The 14,479-nt window shown below is 39.0% G+C and overlaps 1 protein-coding gene across 7 annotated transcripts in view; it reads right to left on the reverse strand.

The window, feature by feature from the left end:
• FBXW11 (F-box and WD repeat domain containing 11) overlaps window positions 1-14,479 on the reverse strand; it is a 132,939-nt gene that overhangs the window by 31,524 nt on the left and 86,936 nt on the right. For 5 of the 7 annotated variants that reach the window (XM_060144185.1, XM_060144190.1, XM_060144191.1 and 2 more), the window contains 3 exons: window positions 13,953-14,015; window positions 10,067-10,292; window positions 745-931 (listed from right to left, as the gene is read on the reverse strand). In XM_060144185.1, coding sequence (XP_060000168.1) covers window positions 745-931; window positions 10,067-10,292; window positions 13,953-14,015 — 476 coding nt within the window. The remainder of the gene's footprint in view (window positions 1-744; window positions 932-10,066; window positions 10,293-13,952; window positions 14,016-14,479) is intronic. The other 2 variants (XM_060144187.1, XM_060144192.1) reach the window with 1 other exon arrangement.

Below are 14,479 nucleotides of genomic sequence, written 5' to 3' on the forward strand. Positions count from 1 at the left end.
AGTTCCAAAGCAGGATTTCTGACAATTAAATGTACATGTTAGGCACAACTTTACTTCAGTTTACAGTTCTTTAGCATGGTCCTAACCTTTTATTTTCTGAATACCCAACACAATAATCTAGCCTTTCATTCTACAGTTCGATAAAAAGTGTTAATGTAGCTTTGTGAAAAAGCTAACTGAGTACATTACCAAACTTTTTCCCATAAAGAAAGCACAGCCCTAACCATCACTCACACAGCCACCTATCTGTCCTAGCTGTGGCACTCTCTTTCTCTGTGCTGTCAGGGTACTGACATGTACAGAGCTATAAAGCTGTATTTCAGACAACAGGTTGTCTCTGAAAAATCCTGCCTGCTGTACCTTCCATCTTCAACCAGGATCAATATCTAATAGCAAAATGGCATTATTTGACTTTCTCATATTTTCCTTTTTCTTATCTATCTTTTGGTAATGGTGTCATCACCTAAGGAAAATGTGAAAGGAAAAGCATAAACACATAGCTTTGAAAAGCCAAATTGCTCGAACTGTACATCTTAACAGTTGATAAATATAAAGGAAATATGCATTTCAGAAGGGGTTATTCTAACAGCTTTAACTCCCCCCCCAACTCTTGACTACTCATCTTTTCCCACTTGTTTAAAATAGGCCAACACATTTGGCAAGTATAATTGCATTTTTTAGTAATCAAACTGACCCTAGGTCAAATAAACTTTTTTCAAGGGAACAACCAACCTAAATACTTACCACCCTCTTCTTTCTGAAAGTCCCTTCCATAGAGGGTCAGTGCGCACCATTCGTTCAATCAACTTCTTCCAAAGCATTCCTTCGGAGATCACTCGCTGCCATTCCTTACATACCAGCTCTGCTGCACACAGAGACCTGGCATCCAGGTAGGAAAGAATGTTTTCTGCTATGTGATCTAAACCTTGCTCTACAAAATAGAAAAGGCAATGAAGGAATAGGAAGGGAGATAGAAACGTACCAGTTACCATTTCCTTAAAGATAAGAGGAATAAAGAAATCCTGAACCAGGAAACATACCTGAGTAATATCAAAAGTTCTTCAGATATACAAGTGCATGGGTACATAGACATAGACACTTCTTTTTGGTTCTGATTTTTTAAGATAAAACAATTGATGGCACCAGTTCCTGTCTGTAAGAGCCAACCCTGGACAGTTCTGTATTTGTCAGACATTATAATAAATGATTTCTTTTACATAACTCTATGGGGTAACGACACCCCAAATTTTACAGATGAGGCAGAAAGAGGTAAAAGGATTCAAGGTTTTACAATTATAGGGTAGTGAAGCCAAGACTGGACTCTGATCTCTTGCTCCAAAGTCTGCATTCTTTCCCCTCTGATTTACTGTTTCTCGTAACAAATCATCCTATTGATACATGACCTATGTGAATCCCTTGGGGCTAAGGAGACAAAAAGGTGAGAAACACTGACTTATCTGAAAAGTTTATGAAAAGTTAAACGACAATCCAAGAATTAAGTCAGGTGCACTAAGATGTATTTTTGTCAATCATTTCTCCATCTCCTTATGGAGATAAAACCCTCAAAACCATGAACCACATGCCTAAAAATTCTAGAACCTTAAGTCGTTTATCCTACACAATGCAAGTATCCTCTCAAAGACAACCAAGATTCAGCCTTTGCCTGACATTCACGAAGGTAAGAAGATCACTATGGTCAATGCTGTTGCCACCTGTACACTCCCATCCTGTGGTTTTGGGCATGTCCTCTGCAACTACAAGAAATAAAGCTCATCCCCAGGCCTCCTCTGTGTTGGGGTGGGAAAACTAAACACACAGTCGGAAAATTCCAATTTCAAGTCTGGGTTCCCCACCTAGAACTTCTATGACATGAAACAAATACTTAAACAATACTGAAACATCCCTGCCCCTTGGTTTTTTTTACCAAATAACATGGTAATGGCCAGTAACAACTGTCCTTTCTCACACTACTTGTATGAATCAAAAAAGTTCTACAGGAAGATTTTAAAGACAACAAAGTACCATTTGGGGTTAATACTTGTTCTCTTTTTCAAGATAAATAGAAGGAGTATAGTCATACTAACTTGGCAGGGTATAGGTAAATCGTTAAACTTTCAGAACCTCAATTTCCTCATCTGTATAAAACAGGGATAATAATCTCTGCCTTATTTTGAAAATATCACAATGAGATGATGCATAAAAAATGCTTTACAAACTAAGGTTTTTTCCAACTCTAAGAATGACTATTTACACTGTTGATTATGGTTTACAGGCCCTTCATATACTAGTTCTACTCTATAGTAGGTCTAATACCCAAGTTATGATCTGATAATGAAGACTAACTACACTGGGACCACTATCTTTTCCTGCACATGTTATTATATTAAGAGTTAAGGCCGTCAAAGATTATACTGCCTTCATCTAACAGTCATATCACAGTAGACTCCTAAGATGGTAGTAAGTTGAATTAAAATCTTAGGCCCTTCTCCCCAAAACATCTATTAAAACAATTCCCCTTAATTTCTGTATTTGTATGGGTAGTTTAGAAGGGGAGGGCAGCTCACACGGAAGTCTACAGTTATCCTCTCTATAATTCACCTTCAAATCTTTATCTGACCCTTCCATGTCAGTCTCTACAATTCTGATTCTGTCATACAGAAAAGTGGATATTCCACACCAGATCTGCATGGTGGGCAAATGCAGTAACTCTTTACCCCAAGTTGCTGGCAAACATGTTAAATGGGTCAGAACCAAGGACAGCACCCGTGATTCTATATTTCCCTTCAAGCTATCATACACCCATTCATTAAATACTCACAAGGTACCAACACTGAGCCACCAGTTCTAAATCATCTGGATTTTATACTACTATTATCCAGCCCATATCTCTCTATTCAGTCCTCAAGGATATTTGGAGAAACTCGGCCCCATTAAGACACTGCCATCTTTATTTATACCATGTTTCTGACTTGCTAGTCTCATAACTTTATCCAGAAAGGAAATCAAGTGACTTTGGTATGGTTACTCTCCACGTTCCCTTGCTGGTGCTTACTACATAAAGTTGGTATTGCAACTTTTTGTTTACAAGTTGGCACTAGCTGCTTTGTGTCACTTTTAAACATATATAACCCATGTTCATTATAGAAAAACTATAAAATGCATATAAGCAAATACCTTTAAATCCCTAAACCCCACCTCTCAGAGATAATAGCTTTTAACATTCTGTATACTATACCTTTCTAGGATTACACAACCCTACACAGTCTTTTCAACAGCTAATTAACTTTTGATAATCCATTTGAGAATTAGGCTAGAATGGAACATCAAATTCAATAGCCAATAGCTCGCATATACACCTTCTCCAGTTCTCCCGTTCTTAAGACCAGGAAATCTGCTCATCAATCATCTCTGGGTTCTATCATGCAGGACTACCAAACACAGTTGTACAAGCTGTATGTTCACAACTGTACAAGCTATATGTGCACAACTGTACCCAGTAGCTCTACCTACTGGTTTTCAATTACTTCTCAATGTTCCACAATTCTGAAAGTCACAGACTTAGGTTCTGTCACTATCCCGGCACACAACATTTTTAGGTCTACTTGTTATAGGAGCTGTGTTAAAGACAGCTTCATATCTTTCTTGGACTACAATTTTTCTGTCCTTTCTGGTTTTAAAACCATTCTTCTTAGCGGGGAAAGAAAAAAGGATAAGTTAAATGAGGAGTGAAAATATGCTGTTTCTTTCTATTACCATTACACCATCTATTCCAAGTACACTGTCCCTTCATTCTTCGTGTTCTTGCTCCAAACAGTTGATTATTTTATTTGTTTTTAACTCTCCCAAATTCCTTAACCATTTTGGACAATTTCACATTATTTGGGGCTTGGCCTTCTTGATACCATTCTCAAAGGTTCAGGCTACCTTTTTGTGTATCTCCATGCCCCTTTCTTCCATCTTCTGTCCAAGTGTATTTAAAATCAGGGAAATTCATGGAAAATCACATGGGATTCTACTTGTGCCTATCCACTGACAGGATTAGCAAATTATTAATCAGAACTTTAAATTTCAGAATCTCTCTACCGTCTTTAATCATATTTTCTTTTACAGTCTCTGGCCATGGCCTAATAAACTTAGCTCTTCTCTGAATTCTTCTAATTCTGGGGTACTTTATCTGACTATCTTCTAGTTTCTACACTTAATATGAGAACACAGTCACTTTCCAAGGTTTATGTTAATTCTAATCACTAACCAAATCCTCCTAATTGGTTATAAACACACCCCTAACCAACTCCCCTCTCAAATCCTCTGCTGAGAGAGGAAATGAACAGACAAGAACACATTATATAGCTGTCTTTTCAGGCCTCAATGGCTGCCACATCCCCATGGTCTATATATGAACTGGGAAAGCTGCAACCAAACCCTCCACCTGGCTGGGTAGTCTATGCGCTAGTTCTCAGAAGCCTGTGTGGTTATATCACTTAGGGTTACTGATCTGAGAAGCAACAGCAGCAGAAACAGCTTCCTAAATATTCTCCTGATCCACTGAATCAGAACCTCTAGATGGTGGGGCCCAGAAATCTACATTCTTAAGAATTACTACCAGATAATTCTGACATGCTGGGAACTACTGCTTCATAGCAATAATATCCCTTTTAGTCCTCATTGATTTCCCGCCACCTCAATATCTCACACCACTGGGCTATCAATGAGATTCTGCAGAAAGAAGCTTATTATTAGACACATACTTCCTACTCTTTCAAATGCCACTGGTCCAATTCGGCAACATCTCATTGAAATCTATGAGATTTGATTTATTTCCTTTTGGTAATACTTTAAATTCACTTCATCCTTCTAGGGGGCAGCATGTTTTAGTTTCTCGGAAAATGCACTGGCTATAGAGTCATATAATCTGGGTTGAAGCAAATCAGTTTTCCTTTTTGGCTCTCAGTCTGCCATAAAATAGGAATGATATTAAATGCCTAAGAAGGATCATCTCGTATAATCTGCATGATAAAACCCTCTGAGATAGGCTATAAATAGCCTCATTTTATAGAGAAGGAACTTCTTAACCTTGTTGGAAAGGTTCATAAGAGGAGGGTATTCAGGAGCCAGATACAGAGCAGGTACTCGATAAATGTCAGTCTCTCTTCTTCCCTCTTCCAGAAATCGCTTTACCTGATATCACTGGTCAAGGAAGCTAAGCAGTATTCCCCTTCCTTGTTACTTTCTGCAGAGAAAATATGACATACCTCCCCTAGCAAATCGCTAATTCCTCACTAATAGCTTGGAGTAAGTCTCATACCCCTTAAATATTTAAAGAAGAATAGGAATCACACAACCTCTATTTTGGGCACCTTGGAGTAACTAGCCCCAGGAGCCATGCAGACCTTGTAACTTTCTGGTTTCAAGACTGTTCAGAACAAAGAGGTTACTGAATAAGGTGGTCCATTTGCCTGAGCTAGAAAGTGCTCTGAGGTGTTAAAGCTAAGCATTTTCTTAAGTATCAATGTCTGGCTCTCATTTACTCTATGGTGCTGAGACGCCCCCATCTCCTGCCACCCCCCCTTCCCAAGGCAATAAGAGGACACATTATGGTCTCAGAAAATGAGTCCAGAATACTGCACACATAGTGCTGAAGAAGTGCTGCTGTTGCTAATTATAGGCACCAGATGAAGGTCTGGAAATTTTTCAATAATAAATTAAAACAATTAAAAGGCAAAATTTTCAAAGCTCAATATGTAAATAACATTGTACCAAAATGAAACTCAAATGTGTAATGTCAGTTCAATGCCCTTGACTATAGCCAGTTTTAAGACAGCTGCTTAGATCATACAATTACAGAAACTTTTATTATTTTAGAAACACATTTCAAAGAGCAGCTGCAAAGAAATTTCCTTCCCCACCCACCCCTGCTGTCCCTTCCCCCTCCCTAGTCACAGATCTAGTTGTAAAATCTGAAGTTAGAAACTTTCTTTCCTGAGAGCAAAAGTCTGTCAGTGGATGCCTTTAACTTGGAATATACTGACCTAAGGATTCAGACACAAATGCTCAGGTCACAAAGTCCAACATTTTGTTATGCCAACAAAGTGGCACACACACCTACCTAAATGATGTCAGGATGAATCAATTCGGAAATCAGTGGGTGAATAATTAAAACTTCCTGGCAATAAATCGTACTGCAGGTGCTTCCTGCCTCTCTGGGCTTTTTTTTTTTTAACTGACATCCTCAGAATACCCACCAGATGCTAGGCATATTATATACAATGTCTTTAATCTTCACAATATCCTATAAAGTATTATTATCATTCCCACACAGATAAGGAAACTGAGGATCCAAAAAGTGAGCTCACATAACCATTAGGGGCAGGGGCTGGGATTCAAATGGAGGGGCTGTCAAATCCAACACCCATCATCTTTCCACTCTGTCACACTGGATCTCTGGCCCTGCATCCAGCCTAAAGCCTACACTCTGGTTCTTCCACATCTCCCAAGACCTCTGATCTAATCTCTGTCACATTTACAGTCCATAATGGTTTATCATCCTTACTTGAGGATGAGACAAAAGAATAAACCATGGCCAGGAAGGTAAGTGTTTTTAAAATTCTTAATTGCTTAGACACCTCACCAAACAGATCACCAATGCTTATCGTCCTTCTTGAAGTACAATCTGTCTCTACTTCAAATGGTATAAATTTTCCCTTTAACAACAGTTCTTACAAACCACAAACTTAGCCTGCAGAAATTGACATTGCAGACTAAACATTTACCATGATTTTTAGAAAAGCATATCATAATTATCACTTTTTCCACTGAACCAAAAGGAGCCAGAGACCACAAACATTTTCCATTTTCCCTATACTGACAGGTACGATATTCACAGTAAGCATTAAAAAGTCAAAACTACAGACCGTTTTTATAGAATTAATGGTTTTCACAATCAAAAGAAGTCTTAAGTAGACTGTCAATTTCAACAAAGTAAAAATTCAAACTAAGGATCATCTACAGTAAAAGTTAAACACCAAACCAGGATAATGATTAGTAAGTTGTTCCACACATTATTAAATCTAAGTATGAACAAACACATGGACCTGTTTCTCCCCTAATGCTCTTAAGGCAAGATCTGTGCTAAGGAACTAATGCCAGATTTAATCCAAGTCTACTAGACACTAACTAACACAATCAACTTGGCCAGCTTGTCCCCAGCTATTAGATTCATATGTATGATATATACTGACATATGTATATATGTTCAGATCAAATCCTGTTAAAACAAATAGCATTTTAACAAAAATATTTCCATGTCCCAGCCAATGGTCCGTTCATTTCATGTAATACTCGATACCACAAAATTCCACTTTAACAGAGATATGGACAATGCCTTAAAATTCGCTGTAATGAAAACTGAATTGTATGCAATTATACTAACCATATTTATATACATAACACATGTTCATCTGTTCTGTCTCTTCTCCAATTCTGTACACTCCCCAAGAGAAGGGGCTGCCTCTGAACTATACTCTGCAAATCAAGAGAACTACAACAGTGCCACCTCGTGGATATTCTGTAAATACAAGTTGAATTCCCTGGTGCTCTAAAATGTTTGAGAGGCAAATTATAGGGAAAAAATAAAAATAAACCAAAACAACAGAAAGCAAACAGAATGGATTTGCCTCAAAAAATGGGAGCATAGCTTCATTTATTTAAAAGCACTTAAGAGGAACTGTCAACTTTAAAAACTACCCTGTCTCTTCTTGGTGTGAAATGTAGCATGAGTCAGTAGAAAGTCTTGGATGAGGGGGGTTCTGAGTTCTGGGCTGCACATACAGAGGAGCTGCAGCACATGTGCACTCATCTTACTCAAATTCACCTATAATTCTCTCTCTCATGCAATTAGAAGCATAGCTCTTCTCTCCCACTCTCTCTCTTATAATTAAAAGTAAATGTTACTGAATTGGGGTGTAAACCATGTATACTTGAGGCCAGTTTAAGGCACTGTCCAGAGTAATCTTAACTGGAAGTGATTTCAGCTTTTGTACTAGCTTTTGCACCAACCCCCACCATCACCTGCAAAATCACAATAACCAAGATGTATGATCTTAGGCATTTCACCCAATTCTCTGATCCTTGGCTTCATCATCTACCCAATGAGAAACAGCACTAGGTGACGGCTAAGATCCCTTTCAGCAATTAAATACTATGATTCTAGAAAAAGAGGGTTCATGTTTTGCTTTTCTAGAAATACTAATTCAAGAAATGAGGAAAATAATGCTACATTTCAGCATAAAAAGAACAGTAGGGTCAAAATTTTCTAAGCTAACTCTCAAATATCCTTAAAACACTCCCTTTGTAGAAAGTAAACTTACAAGTTCTAGAAGAGGGATTAGGAATCAGAGGCTGGCATGTCACTTTGCAGCCCCAGGTTTCAGGCCTGAGGCATGAACCCAGGTCCTGTCTACTGTGGAAATACTTAGACTATGGAGTTGTGATGCACTGTAAATCACAGGCTAAGAGAGAAGCTACTCTTTGAGGAACCATCCAGAAGCTCTGAAAAAAGGGTAGGGCTGGTGGCAATGCTACTGGTTTATCCCTGGCTATTTCTAAGGCATACCCTGGCACAGCAGCTGTAACCTCCAGGTTACCCTGACCACGTTAGAGGAGAATGTTCTGGCCAACAGTCTCACATTCTCTTCAAGAGTGAGATCTCTCTATCTTACCTAGAAAACTTAAAATAGAAAATTTAAAAAAGAACACAGAGAGAAAAGAATTAACGAGTGACCAAAAATCAAAGAGGGGGACTTCCCTGGTGGCGCAGTGGTTAAGAATCTGCCTGCCAATGCAGGGTACACAGGTTCAATCCCTGGTCTGGGAAGATCCCACATGCCATGGAGAAACTAAGCCCGTGTGCCATAATTACTAAGCCTGCGCTCTAGAGCCCGCGAACCACAACTGCTGAGCTCACGTGTCACAACTACTGAAGCCCACACGCCTAGAGCCTGTGCTCCGCAACAAGAGAAGCCACCGCAATGAGAAGCCCGTGCACCGCAATGAAGAGTAGCTCCCGCTCACCGCAACTAGAGACAGCCCACGCGCAGCAACAAAGATCCAACGCAGCCAAAAATAAATAAATAAATTTAAAAAAAAAATCAAAGGGGGATGAACAGGCAGAGCACAGCGGGTTTTTAGAGCAGTGAAACTGTTCTGTGTGACACTATAATGGTAGATACATGTCACTATACATTTGTCAAAAGCCACAGAATGTACAACACCAAGAGTGAACCTTGAAGTATGTACTTTGAGTGATAGTGATGTGTCAGTGTAGGTTCATGTATTGTAACAAATGTACCACTGTAGTGTAGGATGTTGATAGCAGGGAGGCTGTGCTGGGGGCTGTTGCGGGTGGCGGGTAGGATATGGAAACTGTACTTTCTGCCCAATTTTGCTGTGAACCTAAAACTGTTGTAAAAGTAGTCTTTTTTTTTCTTTTAAACCAAAGTAAACTTAACTGGGGGGTGAGGAGGGAGAGAGAGAGAAAGAGAAAAGGGAGAGAAGAACACACTCATGCAGGGGTAGGATAGTGAGGGAGAGGATGCAGAAATAAGTTTTAAGAAATGTAGTAAGACATGCTATCAATTTCCCCAATACTTTTCTGCCATTCCCTAAGTGTCACTTCAGATATAAATGAACATCTTAAATTTGGGGACACTTCCCAAACACTGTAGGAAAAATTGTCCCATATTAAAAAAAAATACTTATAAAGGCAAAATGCAGATTCTATAGACACCACATCAAAATTAAAAGAACAGCATTAATTCACTAATGTAGCAACAGTATTGACCAATGATCAACACTAGTAATCACAGAAACTGCCTACAGTTCCTAGATAGATGCTAAATTATAACTGCTCTTCAAGTACCACATATTAAAGTACAGTATGTGTCCCAAAGAAATGCTGTCTCATGCTGTACTCATTCATTCATTTCACAAACACCTACTCGGCTCCGTCTAGGCTCTTGGGCTGGGCATTCTTCCACTTCTCAGCTTTTTAAAAGACAAGCATGGTTACCTGGTAAAGCGGTAATAAAGTCCCGCTGCAACATGGGCTTCAGATAAGAGTTAATATGTCCATGCTGGTAATGACACATTCGTGAAATAAGGTGTTCCACAAATTCCACTTGATCTGATTCAGACCACTGGTCAAAATATTTAATACACAAGTCTTTTTCTTTTTGATAGTTTCCTTCTGATGGCCTCTTTCTGGAGACGATCACTGATGATGTTCCATTACTTATCTATTTTAGAAAAACAAAAAGGTAATTAGTTTGACAAGGAAAATAAATCTTAAGAGCATATCATCAGAAACATTTTTTTGCCCTGTGTATTTATTCTTAAAATGCCAGTTTTACCCTAAAGCCAAACTTATTCCTTTATTAATTAATTCAGGAAATAATTAAAAAAGCATTCAGGGCCCATGTACTCGAATTAGTCACTAAAGTAATGATAAAGTTAGAGTTCTATCTAAAGCTAAATGGTGTCTTAAATCATCATTCTCCAATGCTTATTCCAAAATCGTGCTGTTATCAGTTAACTAAGGTTGGAGAAGACCATCTTAGAAAAACTGTTCAGCTTGGCAAAGTGGCAACTGATTGATTATTGATGGTTTGTTTTCCTTCCTCAAAGTTGGAAGGTAAAGCTATATTCATCTATGCAAATAGTTCTCACACTTGTGCATGCATCAGAATAACAAAAGAGCTTGTTAACACACAGACTGCTGGGCCCACCGCGGAGGTTCTGATCCTACAGGTCTGGAGTAGAGCCTGAGCACTTCCAACAAGTCCCCAAGTGATGCTGATGCTGCTGGTCTAGAGACTGCACTTCAGGGACCTCACTCTGAAAACTACTGGTCTATGTGACGGAGAAATCAGCAATTCAATCTAAAAAGCTTCATTTTACCTAACAGTTTCAATCTCCTCCGTATTATTTCCAGGGCTGCTAACTGCTGACAAAATAGTTTACAGACTTTCACTCTCTCTTTCAATCACCTACTCAGAAAGTGACCCAAGGTAAACCACATATACCTGAAAAGTTCCTCATCTTATTTAGTTGGTTTACGGATATCCCAGACTCCTATACTAATAGTTGCATCTCTCATCAAATCTACATGGTCCTTGCATAAAATCAGTATACTTTTTAAAAACTGAAACTAGGGCTTCCCTGGTGGCACAGTGGTGGAGAATCCGCCTGCCAATGCAGGGGACACGGGTTCGAGCCCTGGTCTGGGAAGATCTCACATGCCGCGGAGCAACTAAGCCCGTGCGCCACAACTACTGAGCCTGCGCTCTAGAGTCTGTGAGCCACAACTACTGAGCTCACACGCCTAGAGCCTGTGCTCCGCAACAGGAGAAGCCACCGCAATGAGAAGCCTGCACACCGCAACAAAGAGTAGCCCCCGCTGACCACAACTAGAGAAAGCCCGCGCACAGCAACGAAGACCCAACACAGCCAAAAAAACAAAACAAACAAACAAAAACACTGAAACTACATGCAATGCATCTGGACAACAATATCCAAAAAAATCTAAATCCCTAGACTGAACCACAACTGCTACTGATATTATGAGGCTCAGTAATTTCCCTGTTTACAAACAAGAGAACCTCAATACTTTCGTCAAACATTTGCCAAGTCATCTGTCCATCACTATTCTGAATGCCCCTTCATGTGTAACACTAGAAGGAATAACATATAAGAGAATTTTGAAAACTGAAGAGTTGCATCACAAACATTCATTAATTCCATTAGGAGCTTATTTCAGAAGTCTTACATGGGAAGAATGAAGAGCTTTTTTTATCAGTATATCCCCTAACTTAAAGTGAACTGAACCCATCCCAGAAAGAAGACATCCTTTGTAAATATCCAAAGAAGTCTTTGGCCTTCCTTGGTAAAATCTTAAAAATCCTTCATATCTGAAGTGAGTTCTTATGTCGACATTTAGAGGTATAAACCTGGAAGGCATTAATCTCCCACCTCACTTATCTTACCACTTCCTTGTCTGAGAACGTTTTTTCCCTTATAATTTGGGTGAGGGAGAGCTCACTGACACCGGGCACCACCAGGGGGCAGCATTGAACAGAGATTTTTGATGTTGCTTGTAGTAAAACATTCATATCAAACAGAACCAAAACATCAGCATTAAGAACAGTCAGACGAAGTAAACATTCTTTGCTGTGGTGAATATCAGCTAGCATAAGGAGCACCTTTGCTACTTCTAAGCATAAGGATGTTCACCATAATGTTATAATAAAATTCAGAAAAAACTACCCAGTTACAGGCAACTGGTTAAAATGAATTATATAATACATCTACACAAAGTACTACAATGCAGCCATTAGAATTAGGTTTATAAAGTAAGATTTTAATAACAAGAGAACATGTTTATGAAATAGTATTAGGGACAAAAGAATTTTATATAGCATATGATCACAATAATTTGTGTGAAGGGAAACACGCCAAGAAAAAGTAAAGAATATAAATGAAAATGTTAAAAGTGCCTAATCTTGAGAGAGAAAGCTACATATTTTTTCCTTCCCCTTTTCTTTCTATATTTTTTTCATAATACTTGCCAAAATAATTGCTTTCATAACAGGTTAAATATAATTATGGTAACAACTTGCATTTGTGTACTGCTTTATTGTTTATAAAATACTTTCACACCCATTATCTCACTTGATAAGCAAAAGGGTTATTATTTCATTTACAGAAGGGTTCCTTTCCTAACCATCTAGCCCCCTTAGAGCATCGGTATACCATTAACTAGTTGACTGAAAGGCAGATGAAAAAAAAAAACAAAAAACTGAAAGCTAAAGTGTTAAGAACCACTGTGCATTGAAAAGCAATAGTAAATTAAGAGAATCCTGTTGCAAAATACCAGACGTGGAGGGAACAGCAGTCAGTCTGCACACAGTTCCCCCTAAAATAACAGTATGTGCCCAATTCTACAGCACATTTTCCATTTCTATTTCTAACCACCCGCTTGGCCTAGAAAGATCTTCCTGGAATTGCACTGCTTTGTTTCTTTTCATCATAAATTTGTTGGGGACACTTTATTCTTGCTAACTCCTTTGATTCAAAACAAGTGAACCCAGAGAACTTTTTTTTATCATTATTCTCTTCAGATTTAGATTTGTTTTGCCTTTATTTGTATCTTCATGAAGGGAAAAATTATGTGTACCATAATGGTCGATGAAAACACGAAATCATGAAACTTTATATGCTCTCCATCCCGCGCCTTACAAAAAAACTGGGGGATTGGAAGGAAAACTGGAAAACTAAAATAGAGGTAGGAGAGAAGGAAACTGAATTTAAAAGGAAAAGGCAAACAAATAGGAAATGGGGGAGAAGGGTGACGGTTGGGAGAAAAGGTCGGTGCATACACTGGTATGCGGCATGGTGCCATTCTGGTGACAAAGGACACCACCACTGTCCATCTTTGGCTTAGACAGTGGCCCCAGAGACGGAATATTTTGGGCTGCAGCCAACTTCAGAATCTTGGTGAGAATTCCTAAATTCTTTACTATTCATAATGACACTTCCCTAAGGAACAGAAGATAAATTAGGGTGAATTCTTTTTTTTTTTTCCTTATATGGACCATTTTAAAAGTCTTCATTGAATTAGTTACAATATTGCTTCTGTTTTATGTCTTGGTTTTTTGGCCCTGAGGCATGTGGGCTCTTAGTTCCCCAACCAGGGATCGAACCCCCACCCCCTGCATTGGAAGGTGAAGTCTTAACCACTGGACCGCCAGGGAAGTCCCAGGGTGGATCCTGAAACTAGCAGAATTGCACCAAAGAAAACAAAAGTACTTGGCTCTTAGTTTCACTGAGGACAGGAGCTGAGGGAGCATCTTATCTACAGTAAGTCAATTGCTATCTTATCTGTGCGCCGTCATTCCTACCTGCCAAAGAGTATTTTTCTTTGGGGACTCATCTTCATTTTGATCCTCCATAACTGAAGTGTTCTAAGGGGGGAAAAACAGGTTATTTGAATTATGCCGAGTTTTGCAAATTCTAAATAACTACACCAAAATATAGTTTTGAAAACCCAAACTGGAGTGTACCAACACCAACCCAAGAGCTGTTTGGCTTGTGGCTAACACATGCCATTTTGGGTCAACAGGGGTGTTTTCATCTTTGATCAATCATTAGTTAGTGGTTGGACAAAAGTAAGCATAAAGTCTTTATGAAGGTTGGGTGTACTTAGAAAACAGGCTAAATTATGGGAGTGGGGCTGAAGCTCTACCTCAATCATCCCCGTTATTCTTTTAACCTGAAGAAAGAAGGCCCAGAGACCCACTAAGTTCCTGATGATTACACAAAACATTTACTAGAATGTCTGCTACTCAGTAGCCCACCCCAGCCATCAGCAATTAGAAGTGACAAAGCCCTGGAAGCCCCCCTGCCTTTCTCTTTCCTCCCTTGATGG

The sequence above is a fragment of the Lagenorhynchus albirostris genome, chromosome 3 (assembly GCF_949774975.1).
Source record: "Lagenorhynchus albirostris chromosome 3, mLagAlb1.1, whole genome shotgun sequence".
NCBI lineage: Eukaryota > Metazoa > Chordata > Mammalia > Artiodactyla > Delphinidae > Lagenorhynchus > Lagenorhynchus albirostris.